Here is a 20,982-nt window from a genome sequence, read left to right as displayed (position 1 = left end):
ACCGGTATACGTATACACTTATATATACGTATACACATATATATACACGTATATACACGTATATACACGTATATATACGTATACACATATATATATATATATATATATATATATATATATATATATATATATATACATATACACGTGTATATATACGTGTGTATTTTTGTATATATACGTGTAAACATATATATACGTGTATGTATAGTATATATATATATATATATATATATATATATATATATATATATATATATATATATATATATATATATACACACACACACTGTAATTGCTGCCAATGGTGCATTAACAAAATATTGAGCAAAGGCTGTGAATACTTATGTATACTTAATGTGCATGTGATTTCTTAGTTTTAAAATTTGATACATTTGCAAACTGCTCTAAAAACCTTTTCACATTGAGATTCTGGGTTATTGTTTGTAGAATTTTGAGGATGAAAATTAATTAATTCCATTTTGGAGTAAGGCTGCACATAAACTGGAAAAAGTGATGTGCTGTGAATACTTTCTGGATGCATTGTAACAGTCAATTTAATATGTCTTTTATAATATCAAGTGTGTATCTTGTTCAAAACCTCTCTTCCATTGTTATTCTTGTCTATGTCTAATATACGGTTAGTAAACATTGTAATTTTTCTGTCTGATCTTTTGTTTTTACAGTCTTGTTACAAATATTACTCAAGCGATGACATCAGCAAGGATGGAGATGGAATGGATGAGCAGTGCCGGTAAGATTAGACCTGTAATATAAATATATTATTTTTTTGTCGTTTGTTTTCATGCTGTGATTAAAGTTACCATTCGTTATTGACTGTTTTTTCACTCATACAGATGGTGCGCAGAAGGGGGCAACCTAATCTGCTGTGATTTCTGCAGTAATGCCTTCTGTAAGAAGTGCATTCTTAGAAATTTGGGGCGAAAGGAGCTCTCGGGTATCTTGGAGAGCAAGTGGTACTGCTATGTCTGTAATCCGGAGCCACTCTTTGGCCTTGTGATTGCTTGCGACAACGTGCTGGAGAACATGGACCTGTGGCAACATCACCGCAAGAGGAACCGCACAGAGCCGGGGAAATCTGAACTTGATGGCATGCTGCCGCTACCTCAAATTCTTCCCCTGGCTAAATGGGACCACACTAGTATGGATTGTAGTGTTGTCTTCAACTACAACACGCTACAAGTCTCCAAAGATATGACCACTAAGGTCAAACATTTAGTGGACTCGACAAACAACGTGAACACACATTTCCTTCATTTCATTCATACTGTGACAAAGACTAAACAAGCAGCAGGTGTTCGTAGCCTCTATCTGAAGTCTTTTTTGACAGTGGTGAAAGCAATTCGAACGTCTCTTGCTGCACTCGAGGAAAACCTTAAAGAAGAATTTAGCGACTTGGACATCTCCAGCTTTTGGGAAAGGTTACTCAGTGACAGTTTTACAGGCCAACCTGCAACTGAAGCAGAGGCCAAGGTCACAAATGACGGACGCTTGAGTCATTTGCCAAAGTTGTCTGATGAATATGTGGAAGATGATGACTCTGATTGTAAAATCATCACTGATGAGGGTTGCTCAAATGAGCAAGGGGATTCTCCTTCACAGAATATGGAGCCAAAGTCTCCCGACAGTGATGTAGACATGGGAAAAAAGTTAGTTGTCCAACTTACGCCAGTACCTGTGGTGCAGGAGGCCTGCTTAGATGCTCCAGAGGGGCCAGAAGACACAAAGGAAGACGAGAATAAAGACAAAGATGTGTCAGAGAATGAAGAGATGGTTGTTGCTGATAGCAAAGACCACCCAAGCACATTGCTCCACACAGAAGAGGAACTAGGCAATCGACGTTCTCCTCGTGTGAAAACAACCCCTCTGCGTCGCCCCAGTGATGTCAAGGGTAAAACATCTCATTCACCTGCTGACAGTGAAAGTGACTCAGACCCAGAAGAACCCCCTAGCTCAACTGCAGCCCAAACCACAGAAGAACTAAGCCTAAACCAGGCGAGAGACGACTCCGACTCAGATGAAATCCCTGCCGTACTTCTTGAGCGGGCAGCTCTTACTCAAAGCTCTGATGAACACCAGAGTGATGAAGATGGCGGTCAAGCAACTACCAAAGTGGCCAAGAAGTGTCTTTTCTGGCTCACAAAGAACACCCCAATATCGCCGGAGAGGCTTCGTCGCAAACGCAAGCTGCTGGACCGTTCGCCCGATTCTGACTCCATTGCTAAGGCACAACGAGAAAGGGGCACAGATTCCTCTAGCGACGATGAAGACTTGCAGGATAAAGTGGAGCACCTGAAAACCCTGGGGTCCATTGGCAAGATCCACCTTGTCAAGGGTGAGACTGAAGGGTTTTCGAGGAAGCAAGGGATGGCGCCTGCCAGAAGGCCAAAGATCCGTTCTCACCAGGAAGCGATAGAGATGACGACGTCATCAAGCGAGGATGACAATGATGACGACTCTGGGAGTGATGTGGATGATCAGAAAATGAAACCAATCACAGAAGATATGGCGCTACTGGGACCAGCTGTCTTCCATCAATCATCTGGTGAGTCCGAGAATGCGAATGGGCCTTTTCCACTACTTGGCTTGACATGGATTTGCTCACAACATTGGCAAAATTAAGCACTACCAGATACTAGTTCTAGCTTATAACATGCAAAACAAGCATCACGGGTGTCATAAACAACTGCTGTTTTGTGATTGATAGAGCTACACATTGTAACCCTCAGTAGGACAATGTATTTTTAGACCTTTATTCTGTGTTTGTTTTACAGGAGATGAGGACCAATCTGGCCCCACCTGGGCAGCAGGGGATGACGACGACCCCGAAAATAGGTATGGTTCTAAAAGCCTGGATGTAGAGTGTGTAAAACAACAAAAGTTTGGGAGAAAGGCTGCAAGACGCAAACCCTGTGTTCAAACCACCAACTCGCACCCCATCAAGAGTAACTTGCGGTCCTTTCATATGCGACCAAAACGTAGCTGCAGCAGAGCATCGGCAATCAAATACACATTTTAGTGGTAGAAATCCCAAGGGACCGTTTTATTTAGTGTAACAATCATTGTACGTGCAAATGTTAAAGATTTATTCAAATGTATATCATAGTTTATCATCTTACTTGATTTGAAGGGAGAAGCGGTGAAATAAGGGACTGTTTTTGCCTTACAGTCTAACCTGTTTATGTACGACAGGTGTTCCATCCGGTGAAAGTATATTAACTGAATAACAAAGTCCAGCCTGCTGTGTTGGTACACAGATATATTGTACTGCAGTGGGCAGCACTTTCAAATGATGCAAATGTGACACACTTTTACCGGTGAAGTAATGAAGTTTAAATCTTGCCTGTTAGATTTTTGCCCCTTATCATGTTTACTTAAAGATCAACACATTTTTATAAATAATTTTAAAAGCCTCTTTGAATAAATACAACATGTTTGTTGTAGGCAAATTTGTTGGCAAGAATAAAACTTAAATGCTTCACCTTCAACTTCATTGTTGTTGTTTTGTACTATTCATTGAATATGCTAGTGAATATTCATTCATCCACATCATTGTATCCTCAGGGCATTGAATCCACCACAAGTGGACTGTTCATATTGTCTTAGAAGACATTTGCCTCAAGCAGGCTTATCAGTTAATGCTCACATACTGTCTAGTCTGCCTTCTCTATGTCTGGAAGCATGAACTGATGAAGCCTGCTCTGATTATAAGCGAAACATCTCCGAGAACAATCTAAAGTCCAGTTGGGATTGATTCACTGTCTGAGCCCTATGCATTGAATCATAAATGGGTTATCATTGTGTTAATTTAGCGTTAATCCAAATAAGACTTCTTAATATATTAATCAAATATCAATGTAGAATGAAAGGGTTTTAAGCCCATTTTTCTGTTTATGATTAGTTTTTAAAGCATTGAATATCTGTCCTTTCAACAGGCCCTGTTTAAATAAATAAAAAAAAAGATTTATATTTTAACCAAGCTGCCTTTCCATTGGTTTGTGATGAATACCAGTGTTGAAACGTTTATTTTTTTACTCGTCCACAAGTCATATGAAAAATAAAATCATGCATATCTGTTAATCTCAAGCTTTTGTCATGGACATAATCTTGTCATATGATTAGCTGAAAACAAGATTATTTCCAATTGCTTTATACGACGCAAATGGCATCTGGTTGCAAAAGATGTAATTTGTGGTGCATGCCGATTTGATGTTGTTTTTGGTGCAAAGTTTGCAACATTGAAGGCCTCAACACCAAGCCTCTGTGATTTGCACTTGCCACCATAATGAATAATAAATTGTATTGTGACATAATACTTAAAAAACTGGTATTTACTTTTTTTTTGGGTAGTTGACACATACTGGCCTGTCTTTTATCACTCCATATACAGAATTATTTAAATCTCCGCTCCCTCAGTCACGACGGATTGGATGTCATTCAAAATCAGTAGCGATCATGGTCTCACATACTCAAATAGTTGTTGACATTTTGAATGGAGATCTGGTGTTAAAGAATTCTCTTGACCTTTCACCGTGCCTACCTCCGCCATCTTGGATTAGAAAACTTCTAAAATGAAAAAAGCCTTGCTTGCACCCTTTAGTCTTGCTTATGGAACACATTTATTCTGTGTCACATAACTGCTATCTCTAAATGCTTGAAGATTAGAGTAAAGAGTGCTGACTGGAACTTGTACTATAGCCTCCTGAGATCTGGCGCCCTCTGCAGTGGACACTTGTTTTTGGTCTACTTCTTTTCACAAGAGTTACACCTTTCACATGAGTTACACATCTAAAATATATTATGCAAAACACAAATGTGTACTGCAGAGGACGCTGGTTGTCAGGAGGATATAGTTCTGCTGCTATGATAGTGCCCACTGTGAGCCTTTCCTCTGCACGATCAGCTACACTCTTCGTGCAAACTCAGTTCTTTATCTGCTGAGATTGCAAGATATCAGTCACCACACCAGTAAGATGAATGGAATTTCATTACTGCTGCTCAAGGCCTGGCACTGACGTGCAGGGTGGGTTTATGCATCTGAAACTCAACCCAATACTTTCACCCAGAAGGGCTTTTCCCAGTAGTCCACCACTAGAAAGAAAACAACTAAAAAACAAAACAGCTGGAAACAATTAGTGGATGTTCTGCCGTGCTAAATGAGCTGCTGTAATTGCAATCTGTGGGAACCATTTTAGAACACTGTATCCCCTCCTCAAAAAATGTCTGAAGTCCCTTTTGAACATTTATATTAGTGTTATTGTATGTTTGACCCCACTTTCTATGCACAGATATACATTGCTGCTGACCATTTTCTAAAGCTTAATGCAGCTTTTTTTAAATGGAGGACTTTGACTGCATTCCAGTGCCCACCCTCTGCTGAGAAAGCAGTCGCAGTTCTCTCAAGTTGAGACAATTTGTGTTTAAATGTTGCAGGTCAGTTCTTCCAAAGCTTGAATAACAATGTTGTACATCTGAGAATCGAGAGTGGGCTGTGAAACAACAATTATAAACATCCAAATTCCCATAATGTCTTTTTTTTTTTTTAATGACGCCCATGTTTCTCGTGTTTTTCTCTCCAGGTCGGATTTTCTGACAGCACAGCAGTGATTGCAGTGCTGTTAGGAAGGGATGTCTTAAATGTGGGATTTTGTAGCCCTCCACTCAGTTGTTTGTAGTTTTAGTGACAACCTACACTCTTTAGTAAAATGGTCAGCAGGAATGTGAAGATCACGTTTTTAGTTGCTCAGTAAGGCCAAGGAATGCAAACTATCCATGCATTCGGCTATCTTGCGTCCCTAACAACGTAACACTTTCCCGGTTTGTCTAACACATCGGATTCAGTGTTAGCGAAGATGGCTGCAAACCTCCATCGAGGGACTCACTTTTAGATCAAGGGAAGGTTCAAGCATCAGGATTTCTGGGAGATTTGACACGGGAAGGACAATTTGAGCTCAAGCCTGGAAGATGTCTTAAGGAAACATTTGTATTAAAACAGCTACAGACTTTTCAAGACGACATTGAATTTTAAGGTGATGTGTTTTCACCATTTTCAAACAAAGGATCCTTTAGAGACCTTGGAAATCCGTTCCATGTGCTGTGTAGTGTGGAGAAACAATGTACACAACTTCGGATGTACAGTCTTTATTTATATGTTGTAGTTCTTTATGTGTTAGACCACAATTACGCCACAGGATGTTTGGAAGAACAAAAATGGATTTATCAAACGGACATACCTCCTAATTAACTAGTAAGGGGCCGGTCTAGACCCCTTTTTTTTTACCTAACTCTAAACTCTTCATCTTACCAAGACATTTTGGACAATTGTACACTTCCAATGTTGGAGTGGTTTGGAGTTTTTCTTTGCCTCAGTGCTCGAAACTATGGGTTCCCTGTGCCGTGTCTCAGGTCCGACATAAGTGATTACTAACCTCTCAAATCTGGATGAGTGGACAAAACAATCCCACAGACACACTCCAACATTTTGTAAAAAAAAAAGTCTTCCAAGAAGAGTGGAAGCAGTTACAGCTGCAAAGGCGGCGGGGGACCAACTCCATGTTTCCTTCCTTTTTGACTTTCTGTATGTTTAAGGGGCCTTGTGTCTCAATACTATATCAAGTATCTGTGAGGTGTTAAACTCAGCAAGAGGGAATGATGTAATAAAAAGAAACGCCTATGCGAGAAGGTAGAAGCACTATATGAATTTGTTGTGTGTTGGTGGCATCTGTGCATACAACTTGCTTGCTCAATAAATGTTTGCTATTTGAAATATCTTCCCACGTCTGCTGTTTAAAGTGTTTGTCTTTTCAAGATATCAATCTTCTTTCTCCGCCAGCAGATTTGTATTGTGGTATTAGATTTTGTTATTTGTGTTTAGCACATTACGGATTTCCTTCAAAGATTTTATATATATATATATATATAAAAAGCTATGCTCGAGTAGTGCTCTTTAAATTGAAGTGATTTAGTCCATGTCATATTTATCTATTCAGCTGAAGCTGATGCGACTGATGATAAAATGAACCTGAGGTACCCTCTCCTTCTCTTTTACATTTTTAAAAGAATCGCTAAGAAAATACTTTTGGCCCAAATCAATGCCAACTTGTCCTCGGATGATGATCTCTCATCAGATGTGGAAACACAGGACGATGGGCCTGCTTCTGAGGCTGAAAAGGAGCTAAGACAAGCCAGTGTGGATAGTGGACAAGAGGAAAATGGTGAGTGTGCCTCAAATAAGGAAATAGCACCAGCCTTTGTATCTTTTGAATAAGCACAAGTGAAACATTCTCTCAAGTTGGTTCACGAAGAGACCCACGCCTCCCTAATGCTTACATAGTGGTTCAAATGACTAATATACTGCTGCAGGGGAAAATTTAGCCTCCCCCGCTTCTGACTCTGATCGACCCAATGTGGAAAACCATCACCTACTGCGCCACAAACTGACGCTGGATGAGGCTGTGGGAAGCGACATTGTGGAATCAGGGAGTGAAGCACTGAAACCAGAGAAGGACAGACTTGTGCCCAAGCCCTTGAGCAGTAAGGACACTTAATACACGACACATTGAACATGGAATTCTAACATGCTACTTTGTGTGCAGCTGATGGTGAGAGCAGGGATGCTGAGAATAATGTGTCAGAGCTGGATGACGGTGCAATGAGCGAGGAGCTGAGTGAATCAGAGGAGGAGGTACAGCTTAAAAGGTACAAAAGGATATCCACAATATTTCTTATCTGAAAGAGCTGATCAGCACTTGACAAAATGTGCTTTAGAACAGAACAATAGGCCTATATGCTAAGAGGAAGTACCGTGCAAAATATTTTCTCTTTTATTACAGGGTTCTAAAACTTGTGGCCGTGGGCCATGTGCAGTCCGCAGGCCCATATTTTTTGGCCCTCTACTTAACTTCATGGTTAAGTGTACCGTTAATTGTGGCCATAATATATATTGATATAGTAACTAGATGGAACTTCTGTAGAAATTGCGTGTCAATTCTCCAATGCTAAAGCTAAACTGGAACGCTAGAATGAAATGTAGAATGAATGTAACAGTAGTTTGAATGTTGACATAGTTTTGTTTCGAATGTTGAAATCGTTTAAAAATTTTAATTGGTTTGAAAGGTGAAGAGCAGAGGTACTGAAATGTACAAACCCCGTTTCCATATGAGTTGGGAAATTGTGTTAGATATAAATATATACGGAATACAATGATTTGCAAATCATTTTCAACCCATATTCAATTGAATATGCTACAAAGACAACATATTTGATGTTCAAACTAATAAACATTTTTTTTGTTGTTGCAAATAATCATTAACTTTAGAATTTGATGCCAGCAACACGTGACAAAGAAGTTGGGAAAGGTGGCAATAAATACTGATAAAGTTGAGGAATGCTCATCAAGCACTTATTTGGAACATCCCACAGGTGAACAGGCAAATTGGGAACAGGTGGGTGCCATGATTGGGTATAAAAGTAGATTCCATGAAATGCTCAGTCATTCACAAACAAGGATGTGGCGAGGGTCACCACTTTGTCAACAAATGCGTGAGCAAATTGTTGAACAGTTTAAGAAAAACCTTTCTCAACCAGCTATTGCAAGGAATTTAGGGATTTCACCATCTACGGTCCGTAATATCATCAAAGGGTTTCAGAGAATCTGGAGAAATCACTGCACGTAAGCAGCTAAGCCTGTGACCTTCGATCCCTCAGGCTGTACTGCATCAACAAGCGACATCAGTGTGTAAAGGATATCATCACATGGGCTGAGGAACACTTCAGAAACCCACTGTCAGTAACTACAGTTGATCTGTAAGTGCAAGTTAAAACTCTCCTATGCAAGGCGAAAACCGTTTATCAACAACACCCAGAAACTCCGTCGGCTTCGCTGGGCCTGAGTTCATCTAAGATGGACTGATACAAAGTGGAAAAGTGTTCTGTGGTCTGACGAGTCCACATTTCAAATTGTTTTTGGAAACTGTGGACGTCGTGTCCTCCGGACCAAAGAGGAAAATAATCATCTTGATTATTATAGGCGCAAAGTTGAAAAGCCAGCATCTGTGATGGTTTGGGGGTTTATTAGTGCCCAAGACATGGGTAACTTACACATCTGTGAAGGCGCCATTAATGCTGAAAGGTACATACAGGTTTTGGAGCAACATATGTTGCCATCCAAGCAAGGTTACCATGGACGCCCCTGCTTATTTCAGCAAGACAATGCCAAGCCATGTGTTACATCAACGTGGCTTCATAGTAAAAGAGTGCGGGTACTAGACTGGCCGGCCTGTAGTCCAGACCTGTCTCCCATTGAAAATGTGTGGCGCATTATGAAGCCTAAAATACCACAACGGAGACCCCCGGACTGTTGAACAACTTAAGCTGTACATCAAGCAAGAATGGGAAAGAAGTCCACCTGAGAAGCTTAAAAAATGTGTCTCCTCAGTTCCCAAACATTTACTGAGTGTTGTTAAAAGGAAAGGCCATGTAACACAGTGGTGAACATGCCCTTTCCCAACTACTTTGGCACGTGTTGCAGCCATGAAATTCTAAGTTAATTATTATTTGCAAAAAAAAAAAAAAAGTTTATGAGTCTGAACATCAAATATCTTGTCATTGTAGTGCATTCAATTGAATATGGGTTGAAAAGGATTTACAAATCATTGTATTCCGTTTATATTTACATCCAACACAATTTCCCAGCTCATATGGAAACGGGGTTAGTAGTATGAATCTTAAAATGCTAAATGTTGGTATAGTTAGAGTTAGCCTACTTCTAAAAGTGTACAAAGTACCGGAATCCATGATTATTAGCTTTAAATGTATAAAATTAAATGCTAGCATACAAAGTTGACATTCTAACATGGTAGCACCTAGTATATGTCGAAAATGGCGGCAAGTAAGAAAATCTATGTGGATTTAGTTAAAAAGTACAAAGGTAGCTAAAATTCTAGTACAAAAGTTAGCGTGCTAACATTAGCATTGAACAGGGAAACAGCTACAATACTTCTAAGATGGCACCTAACAAAAACAATGAATATTAGGTTAAAACGTACAAAATTTGCTGAAATGCGGGCATAAAATGTTAGCGTTGCGTGCTAACATCGGCATGCTAACAATTTTTTGGCCCTCTACTTAACTTCATGGTTTAGTGTACTGTTAATTGTGGCCGTAATATATATTGATATACTAACTTGATGAAACTTCTGTAGAAATTGCGTGTCAATTCTCCAATGCTAAAGCTAAACTGGAACGCTAGTGAAATGTAGAATGAATGTAACAATAGTTTGAATGTTGACATAGTAGGAATTTGTTATTTTGAATTTCCAGTGGAGTGTGTTGAAGGTGGAATGGTTTGAATCGTTTGAGAAATGTGGGAATTTTGGAATTTGGAAAGATTGTCCATTCTATTGAATATTAATTGAAACAAATTTGTATTTTTTTGGCTATAGCTAATAACTCAATTGCCCTGGCTGTGATGAATCGTGTTGAAATTTTTGAATTGTTCAAGAAATGTTGACGTAGTAACACTTTGTAATTGAAAATTTCCGTTCCAGAATTTCAGGAAAACAGGAAATTTTTAGGAAAAATAAAATGGGCAACTTTGTTGTCCTGAGTAAGTGTATTGTTTTGATGGTGGAATGGTTGTAATTGGTCCAAAAATGTGGACCGTGAAACCGAAAAAACAAAAGGGTTTGGATTTTGAGGATGAGTGAAGTGTGTTGAAGGTGGAATAGTTTGAATCGGTTGAAAAATGTGAAAATTGTGGAAGTTTAAAAAATTGCCCATTCAATCGGAAACATTTCCCGGACATCTGGGAATTTTTAAAACATTTTTGTTAAAGAGCCCGTGAGTCCTTAATAGGCTGAACATTTTGAAGTTGGAACGGTGTGAATCAGATGAAGAAGGAAGAAGTTCTGCGCGGTCGAAAAGTGGCGGAATAATGATGATAATTATAATTATAATAATAAATGTAAGAAAAATAGTGTATAACAGTAGAACAAGATGTGTGTGAATGCTTGTAGCATTTACATAATAAATATAATTCTTAAATAAGTATAATTCTTAAATACATTATGGCTATTTTGAATCCCATTTTTCTTTCTTTTCCAACAAGTGCTACATACTAAAAAGTCAAAGCATGCGGGAGGTCATTTTAATCAATCAAACAATATTTTTTTTATACAGCCCTTAAATCAAAAATGTCTCAAAGGGCTTGGCAAGCTCACAATGACACCCCCTGAACTAAAACTACATCTGGGCAAGGAAACACTCAAAACACCCCCCAATGGGGAAAAAAAGAAGAAACCTTGAGAAGGGACCGCAGTTGTACTGCAGCCCATCCCCAGGGTGATCGGCTGCAGGACATGCCGAGTGGGTATAATTATAGAATTGTTAAAAAAATAGGTGATGTTGTGGGAGTCTAGTCTAACGGAAAGATAGCCATACCCCCTATGCCATCTGTTATCTTCCCTTCCTCCGCCGTGCTCAGCCAGGTCAGCCCACAGCTGTGCATGGAAGAGTGGTGTCCTCTCCCGGGGAGAGAGCAGAAAAGCGACAGAGCAACTGGTTTAGAAAGGGGTCTATATAAAAACTGGAGTATATAAATTAGTTTAAGTGCAGGATTTGAATGCTTTTACGGAGATTGCATCTCTAACCATTAACGGTAGGGCATTCCAGAGTACTGGAGCCCGAATATAAAACGGTTTAGAGCAAGGGTCCCCAAACTACGGATCCGGCCCGCCAGCGTCCAAAATCCGGCCGGTGGGAAGTCCCAAGTCTAAAAAATATATATATATTTTAATAAAAAATTATATTATTATTTAAAAAATCTGTCCTTTCTAATCCATTTTCTACAGCTTGTTACTCTCGGTGTCTCCTAGCCGCTCAGGCAAATCATATTGTCTAAAAATGCATTTTCCCATCGAATATATATATTCGATGGGAAAATGCATTTTTAGACAATATGATTTATATATATATATATATATATATATATATATATATATATATATATATATACATACAACCTGGCCCCCGGCCAAATTGTTTTAACCCAATGCGGCCCCCCGAGTGAAAATATTTGGGGACCCCTGGTGGAGAGCCTGCAGGCTTTTTTAGGCTTTGGGGGTCACTATGAGACATTTTATTTAATTTTGTGTTATAGGTGACAAAGTGTAATGTTGTTAGTTTTTATTATCAAAATTTGTGTTTGTCTTTTTGCTCTTTTTTTCTTACAGTGAAAAAAAAAAAAAAAGTATTTCGACAATATGCTGCGGACCAGCAAAACTCGAGATGCGGGCCGCAAATGGCCCCTGTCGGGGTCGCTGTACGTGCTGGTAGAAGTAATTAACACATTTTATGTGGTTAAAACGTGATTTTGAAGTCAATACTTTTTGTGGCCCATCCTCACCCACACTTTTCTTCCAACGGCCCCTTGAATTGAGCTTTAGACCTCTGCTTTATTAGAACACAATCACTAAAAAAACACAAAAATGTACCGTACATGCGAAGAATAACAGTTAGCTGCATGTTTGCAACTTGCTTACAGTTAATTTGTTCACCTAATGTTACCATTTCTAGTTTAAATGAGCATATATGCTTTTAAGTGTATTTGCTTTTCACAATTACTGTTACAAATTTCCCGTCAGTCCAAGGAATTTGTTTGCCGTTTAGGCTTGTCACTCACCGCTGTCTCGTCCAAACGTAGACACAGGGAGCACGTGTACATACACAAAAGTAGTCCAAGAGAAGCAACCAACAATTTCAAGTCATGTTGTTATGATAGAGCAGATTTTTAGTCAAACTAATGTTAGCTAGCCAAATCGCTGTCATTAGCTAAGAACACGCAACGCTAATGCACGTGTTATGCACCGGAGTAGTTACCTCATTATGTTCTGTAATAGGATAGAATATGATGCCAAAAAGGCAGTGGAAAGTTAGCGCCATCCTAGTATGTGTTCAAAGGTTGCAGAAAGGCCCTTTAACTGAAGATGTGCATTTACGCAACTTTACATGTATATCTTGTATGTTTTCTTGCTCCAGTTTATCCCCCAAATTGAAGGAAATGTCCCAGGTGCCGTACATTTTATTGTCCGACTCCAGCAGCGAGAAGGTAAGACTAATAATGTGATGGCTGATGCAAGACAATGGACGTCTTATGACTGTCCTAACATTTGTGTTATTAAAGCAGAGCGCGAAAGAGGACACAGATGGCGAAGTCAACAACAGCCAGGGCACACCCAGAAGACGCAAAAAAATCCGCAAAATTATCGAAGATGGGAATCTCCGCGCTGAGACCCAGGAAGCGCTGCGTGAAGAGGTGGAGCGATGCAGACGGTTGGCAATTAGGGAGCAACAGATGGAGGAGAGACGAGAGGTAAAAACAAATTGTATTAAAAATACTGTATGAAGTGTCCTTTGGTCCCTTGAAAGGTGCTACATACTGTAAATCCAAGTTATGATTATTATTATTATTAATACACTTACAGATAACCATCATAGATGATGAGCTGTCTCAAGTTGCATGTTCCGTCACCACCAAACTGATTCTGGATCAGGATGAGAAGACCAAGACCCCTTTAGTTGAAGTGCATGAAAAACTGGTGACCAGACTCAAGCCTCATCAAGTGGACGGTTGGTGCACACTCACACGTTTGCATTTATGCTTACACAGGGGTTTTCCAAGTATGGCTATAGTGAGTCTCCCTTCAGAGAATATAAAACTGCTGGATCAAAAAAGTGGGTGATATTCGGCCTGTGGGTGAAATTTCTGCACTATAGACCAGTGGTCCCCAACCACCGGGCCGCACAAGAAAAAAAATATTTTTAAAAAAAATTAAATCTACATAAAAACAGAATATATACACTATATATCAATGTATATCAATACAGTCTGCAGGGATACAGTCCGTAAGCACACCTGATTGTATTTCTTTATAAAAAATTTTTTTTTAAAAACCCCCACCCCCCCGGTCCGCGGGACAAATTTTCAAGCGTTGACCGGTCCGCAGCTACAAAAAGGTTGGGGACCACTGCTATAGACTATTACAGATAACATTTGATTACCTTTAACTTTTAACTGAATGCACATGTTGAACTGTTCAATAATCTTTGCACAACTTGCTGTTCTCAATGAAGGAGCAAAATGGCAAAATTCACAACAAATAAGACAACTTCACAGAAAAAGCATACAGCATGTGACGATACCGGTCTCTCTGTATTTCTTTTGCAACATGCTTGTGACATGCCAAGCTCATTGGCCACTTCTCTCTTGAGAGCAGTGACAAGGTATTGTTGATCAGTTGTTAGATGTGAATAATATAACAGGGATTGTGTGAATACCAATTTTGTTGTTTACTTTCTATTTGGATAACAGTTAGCAAGTTGTGCAAAAAGTACTGAAACAGTGAACAGTTGGACATGAGTCTCCAAAAGTTTAGAAATGGAACATTAAATTTCCCTGTAAGGGTTATAGTGCTTTTGGTTCATTCTAAAATTTCACCCAAAAGCCGAATATCCCCATTTTTGTGAGTAGTGTTTTGTGTGGTGTTTTTTGGCTCACACAGGGTTCAGTTTCATTTATTTTAAAATGTTATTTATGTATTTATTTATATCTATTTTGGACACAATTATCCAAAATACTCTTCTTCATCTAAACAATTCAAAGAAGAAAATAGCTTCTTAAATACAATATTGTCATTTGAAAAAAAAATAGTACGGGGTAATATAAAAATTAAAGGAAACAGTTTGTGTGTCCGAAAAGGAGCAAAAAGAAGCAAATCTTATGTCCTGCCCTATCACTCAGATATAATCTGATTATTGATCAACAATACAATGCATAATCCCTGATATATAATAATATATATATATAATATATTTATTATTATTATTATATTATATATTACTATTATTATATATTATACATATAGTATATATCTAATTATATATTATATATATACTGCATACTATATATATAATTGCATTCACATTTACTCACAATAATAAACCCACTTATTATTTCATCAACGTAATTTGTATAAATACGTTACACCTTTAAGATAAGTTATGTTTCCTCCTCTTTGTTTTACCTGTCAATAACAATTTTTCTTTTCACGATCCGTTGCGCCTCACCTGCAGTCCTCTGGTGCCCCCCAGAGAAGGCATGCCTTAATTTAAGAATCTAGAAAGTAAAAAAAAAATCCCTCTCTTCTCTGAAACTTTTTACTGTATTTTACTGTGTGTGGCAGTTTTTGTCTATTCATCCAAAATAATATATACCGGTATAAGGTCAGAGGCTGCCTTAGCATATCTGTTTTAGTTTGTCTCAATTTTGCATTGTGGGATAGTTTTTCCTCATCCATTTTTTCATGTTTTATACCACTTGTCTTTATTAGGGTCACAGACTCACTAGAAAGCTGGAGCCTATCCCAGGATGCAAACTAGCAAGTACATTGTCTGAGATAAAACCTTTTAATTTTCCTTGTTCCTCTTCAACAGGAGTCCAGTTCATTTGGGACAGCTGCTGTGAGTCCATGAAGAAGGCCAACTCAAGTCCAGGATCCGGCTGCATCCTGGCTCACTGCATGGGCCTGGGGAAAACTCTGCAGGTATTGAGGCGCTTATCCCTAAAGTTACAAAAACATGGATTGACTGGTAACTGCAGCAGAGTAAAGTACCTGTAGGGGGAGTAGTCAGGATCCAATGAGGTAAACTTGATTGCCACTTTTGGTAGGGTTGGATGATAATAGCAAATAAAAATAATAACGATTATTTTGATTGATATTGTAATCACGATTATGTACAAGATTCTTAATTTCAAATCATGAGTATTTATTGTAGCACCAAAAAATAACTTTAAATATACTTTAAAAAAACCTGAATATAAATTCATAACAAATAAACCACAACAAGTGAAATAACAATAATAGCAATATCAATACATTTAAATAATAATAATAGTCACATTAAAAACAATACAATTCAGTTTTTCCATTTTAATTGTTTATAATTCAGCTTTTAACATTAAAAAAAAATGTATGCAAAAATCCTCTTATTTATTGTTGCAATGCATCTTTGAACAATTTTGACCAGTATATTAGGTCAAAGCATAATAATTTTGTAACTCTATCAATAAATGCTTTAAGTACATTATTCTTGTGCAAGGTACTTTTTTGAAACCTTTATTTTGTTAGCGCAGTCAGACTGGATGTGGCACTCAGCGCTATTATTGTGAAGGGGGGAGGTGTGCTCTGCTGCTATTCTCAGCTTGACGAGTAAGGAGGCGACTCACTTGAGGCTGTTTAAAAAGAGCGCCTCTCAAGTTACGACCACTGTTTGTACATTGATTTTACATCAATGTCGTTCACAACAACACAAGTAGATGAGATGTGTTGTTGGTGTATGGATTGTTCTTGCCAGCTTTAGCTTCATAGTTTAATCGCTGTTTCAAGTCTCAACATTGATTAGTTCAGGACGGGGCGGTTGAGTGTGTCTGGGATAAATGAGCGCCACGGAACACATTATTTTCCCAATCAAATGTTTCTTCTCCTCACAATTACATTTCATTTACATTTATGTCAATTTCCCTGATATTATTTTGTTTTTATCAGCGGATTTTATTGGCCAATTATGTGACTCCGTCCGCAATTATGTGAATGTGGAAATCTTATGACTCACTTTTTAGTTGCCTTTTGTGGCTATTAATTAGTCATACTAGAGCGGTGTCAAATAAAAAATGGCAACCATGGTGATATCCCAAACTTCTCGAAGACATGCTGGTTTTTTCATTCATTCGCTCCTCATCTGTTTCACCGTCACAAGGTCCGAAATTTGCATGCATGCTGCACGTTTAAAAAAAAATCTATTTTCATTATCGTGAGAGGCCGTAATCGAAATTTTAAATATTGTCCAGCCCTAACTTCTGGGGCATTTGTCATCGCGCATCATTTCCCTTTTTGGCTGCATGATTATGGCCTAAGTAATTATCACAATTGTTTGTATTAATATTTATATTACAATTATTAATCATGATTACCCATTGTTTGGTCGGGGGTGAATGTGACATCATAATGTAATTTGTAATAAACTAGTCTAATAGGCTAAATAAACATTATCCAAATTTTTAAAGACCATTTTTTGTGGTTTTGTTCATTATTAGCATTAACATGTCAGCGTTTTCTCCGTAAATTATGCCTTTAGCTCTATTTTTCAGTCTCTAATTCACGATTCCGTGATCGCACCGGTTCATGAAAATTAAACCAATACCCGACAATAAGCGCGCCCTTCTGCGGATATATTGGCTAATCAGCGCCATTTTTGCCAATCAAATTTTGTGTGGTGATCAAATGTGTACGTCGACTGTCTAATCCAGGGTAGTCCAAACTTTTTGACTTGGGCCGCATTAGGCTATATATATATATATATATATATATATATATATATATATATATATATATATATACAGTGTATATATATATATATATATATATATATATATATACAGTACCGGTATATACAGTATATATATATATACATATATATATATATATACAGTATATATATATATATATATATATATATACAGTGTATATATATATATATATATATATATATATATATATATATAGCTCGAAGACCTCGATGAAGAACACGAACAAAGGACCCAGATTTCTCTCGCCCGGACGTGGGTCACCGGGGCCCCCCTCTGGAGCCAAGCCCGGAGGTGGGGCACGATCTCGAGCGCCTGGTGGCCGGGCCTGTCCCCATGGGGCCCGGCCGGTCACAGCCCGAAGAGGCAACGTGGGTCCCCCTCCAATGGGCTCACCACCCATAGCAGGGGCCATAGAGGTCGGGTGCAGTGTGAGCTGGGCGGAAGCCGAAGGCAGGGCACTTGGCGGTCCGATCCTCGGCTACATAAGCTGGCTCTTGGGACGTGGAACGTCACCTCGCTGGGGGGGAAGGAGCCTGAGCTAGTGCGTGAGGTGGAGAAATTCCGGCTAGATATAGTCGGACTCACTTCCACGCACAGCAAGGGCTCTGGATCCAGTTCTCTTGAGAGGGGCTGGACTCTCTTCCACTCTGGCGTTGCCGGCAGTGAGAGGCGACGGGCTGGGGTGGCAATTCTTGTTGCCCCCCGGCTCAAAGCCTGCACGTTGGAGTTCAACCCGGTGGACGAGAGGGTAGCTTCCCTCTGCCTTCGGGTGGGGGGGACGGGTCCTGACTGTTGTTTGCGCTTAGGCGCCAAACGGCAGCTTAGAGTACCCACCCTTTTTGGATTCACTCGAGGGAGTACTGGAGAGTGCTCCCCCGGGTGATTACCTCGTTCTACTGGGGGACTTCAAAGCTCATGTTGGCAACGACAGTGAAACCTGGAGAGGTGTGATTGGGAAGAATGGCCGCCCGTATCTGAACCCGAGTGGTGTTTTGTTATTGGACTTTTGTGCTCGTCACAGATTGTCGATAACAAACACCATGTTCAAACATAAGGGTGTCCATATGTGCACCTGGCACCAGGACACCCTAGGCCGCAGTTCCATGATCGACTTTGTAGTTGTGTCATTGGATTTGCGGTCTCATGTTTTGGACACTCGGGTGAAGATAGGGACGGAGCTTTCTACCGATCACCACCTGGTGGTGAGTTGGCTGCGATGGTGGGGGAGGATGCCGGACAGACCTGGCAGGCCCAAACGCATTGTGAGGGTTTGCTGGGAACGCCTGGCAGAGTCTCCTGTCAGAGAGAGTTTCAATTCCCACCTCCGGAAGAACTTTGAACATGTCACGAGGGAGGTGCTGGACATTTAGTCCGAGTGGTCGATATTTCGTACCTCTGTTGTCAAGGCGGCCGATTGGAGCTGTGGCCGCAAGGTGGTTGGTGCCTGTCGTGGCGGTAATCCTAGAACCCGCTGGTAGACACCAGTGGTAAGGGATGCCGTCAAGCTGAAGAAAGAGTCCTATCGGGCTCTTTTGGCTCATAGAACTCCGGAGGCAGCAGACAGGTACCGACAGGCCAAGCGGTGTGCGGCTTCAGCGGTTGCGGAGGCAAAAACTCAGACATGGGAGGAGTTCGGGGAAGCCATGGAAAACGACTTCCGGACGGTTTCGAAGCAATTCTGGACCACCATCCGCCGCCTCAGGAAGGGGAAGCAGTGCACTATCAACACCGTGTATGGTGGGGATGGTGTTCTGCTGACCTCGACTGCGGATGTTGTGGATCGGTGGAGGGAATACTTCGAAGACCTCCTCAATCCTACCAGCACGTCTTCCTATGAGAAAGCAGGGCCTGGGGAGTCTGTGGTGGGCTCTCCTATTTCTGGGGCTGAGGTTGCCGAGGTAGTTAAAAAACTCCTCGGTGGCAAGGCCCCGGGGGTGGATGAGATCTGCCCGGAGTTCCTTAAGGCTCTGGATGTTGTGGGGCTGTCTTGGTTGACAAGACTCTGCAACATCGCGTGGACATCGGGGGCGGTACCTCTGGTTTGGCAGACCGGGGTGGTGGTTCCTCTCTTTAAGAAGGGGAACCGGAGGGTGTGTTCCAACTATCGTGGGATCACACTCCTCAGCCTTCCCGGTAAGGTCTATTCAGGTGTACTGGAGAGGAGGCTACGCCGGATAGTCGAACCTCGGATTCAGGAGGAACAGTGTGGTTTTCGTCCTGGTCGTGGAACTGTGAACCAGCTCTATACTCTCGGCAGGGTCCTTGAGGGTGGATGGGAGTTTGCCCAACCAGTCTACATGTGCTTTGTGGACTTGGAGAAGGCATTCGACCGTGTACCCCGGTAGGTCCTGTGGGGAGTGCTCAGAGAGTATGGGGTAACAGACTGTCTTATTGTGGCGGTTCGCTCCCTGTATAATCAGTTTCAGAGCTTGGTCCGCATTGCCGGCAGTAAGTCGGACCCGTTTCCAGTGAGGGTTGGACTCCGCCAAGGCTGCCCTTTGTCACCGATTCTGTTCATAACCTTTATGGACAGAATTTCTAGGCGCAGTCAGGGCGTTGAGGGTATCTGGTTTGGTGGCTGCAGGATTAGGTCTCTGCTATTTGCAGATGATGTGGTCCTGATGGCTTCCTCTGGCCAAGATCTTCAGCTCTCACTGGATCGGCTCGCAGCCGAGTGTGAAGCGACTGGGATGGGAATCAGCACCTCCAAGTCCGAGTCCATGGTTCTCTCCCGGAAAAGGGTGGAGTGCCATCTCCGGGGTGGGGAGGAGATCTTGCCCCAAGTGCAGGAGTTCAAGTACCTCTGAGTCTTGTTCACGAGTGGGGGAAGAGTGGATCGTGAGATCGACAGGCGGATCGGTGAGCGTCTTCAGTAATGCGGCCGCTGTATCGATCCGTTGTGGTGAAGAAGGAGCTGAGCCGGAAGGCAAAGCTCTCGATTTACCGGTCGATCTACGTTCCCATCCTCACCTATGGTCATGAGCTGTGGGTCATGACCGAAAGGACAAGATCACGGGTACAAGCGGCCGAAATGAGTTTCCTCCGCCGGGTGGCGGGGCTCTCCCTTAGAGATAGGGTGAGAAGCTCTGTCATCCGGGGGGAGCTCAAAGTAAAGCCGCTGCTCCTCCACATCGAGAGGAGCCAGATGAGGTGGTTCGGGCATCTGGTCAGGATGCCACCCGAACGCCTCCCTAGGAAGGTGTTTCGGGCACGTCCGACCGGTAGGAGGCCACGGGGAAGACCCAGGACACGCTGGGAAGACTATCTCTCCCGGCTGGCCTGGGAACGCCTCGGGATCCCCCGAGAGGAGCTGGACGAAGTGGCTGGGGAGAGGGAAGTCTGGGCTTCCTTGCTTAAGCTGCTGCCCCCGCGACCCGACCTCGGATAAGCGGAAGAAGATGGATGGATGAATGGATGGATATATATATATATATATATATATATATATATATATATATATATATATATATATATATATATATATATATATATATACACTGTATATATATATATATATATATATATATATATATATATATATA

General features: G+C 40.8%; 1 protein-coding gene across 3 annotated transcripts in view; it reads left to right on the top strand.

Annotated features, from left to right (window-relative positions):
* LOC133607484 (transcriptional regulator ATRX-like) overlaps positions 1–20,982 on the top strand; it is a 58,237-nt gene that overhangs the window by 12,478 nt on the left and 24,777 nt on the right. For 2 of the 3 annotated variants that reach the window (XM_061962160.2, XM_061962158.2), the window contains exons 8-17: positions 684–751; positions 855–2,563; positions 2,793–2,853; positions 7,078–7,232; positions 7,381–7,551; positions 7,614–7,716; positions 13,054–13,123; positions 13,199–13,387; positions 13,500–13,644; positions 15,508–15,617. In XM_061962160.2, coding sequence (XP_061818144.1) covers positions 684–751; positions 855–2,563; positions 2,793–2,853; positions 7,078–7,232; positions 7,381–7,551; positions 7,614–7,716; positions 13,054–13,123; positions 13,199–13,387; positions 13,500–13,644; positions 15,508–15,617 — 2,781 coding nt within the window. The remainder of the gene's footprint in view (positions 1–683; positions 752–854; positions 2,564–2,792; positions 2,854–7,077; positions 7,233–7,380; positions 7,552–7,613; positions 7,717–13,053; positions 13,124–13,198; positions 13,388–13,499; positions 13,645–15,507; positions 15,618–20,982) is intronic. The other variant, XM_061962159.2, reaches the window with a different exon arrangement.

Source organism: Nerophis lumbriciformis, linkage group LG09 (assembly GCF_033978685.3).
Source record: "Nerophis lumbriciformis linkage group LG09, RoL_Nlum_v2.1, whole genome shotgun sequence".
NCBI classification, from domain to species: Eukaryota; Metazoa; Chordata; class Actinopteri; order Syngnathiformes; family Syngnathidae; genus Nerophis; species Nerophis lumbriciformis.
The sequence above is the reverse complement of the archived record's forward strand: the minus strand, read 5'-3'. Positions and strand labels throughout refer to the sequence as shown.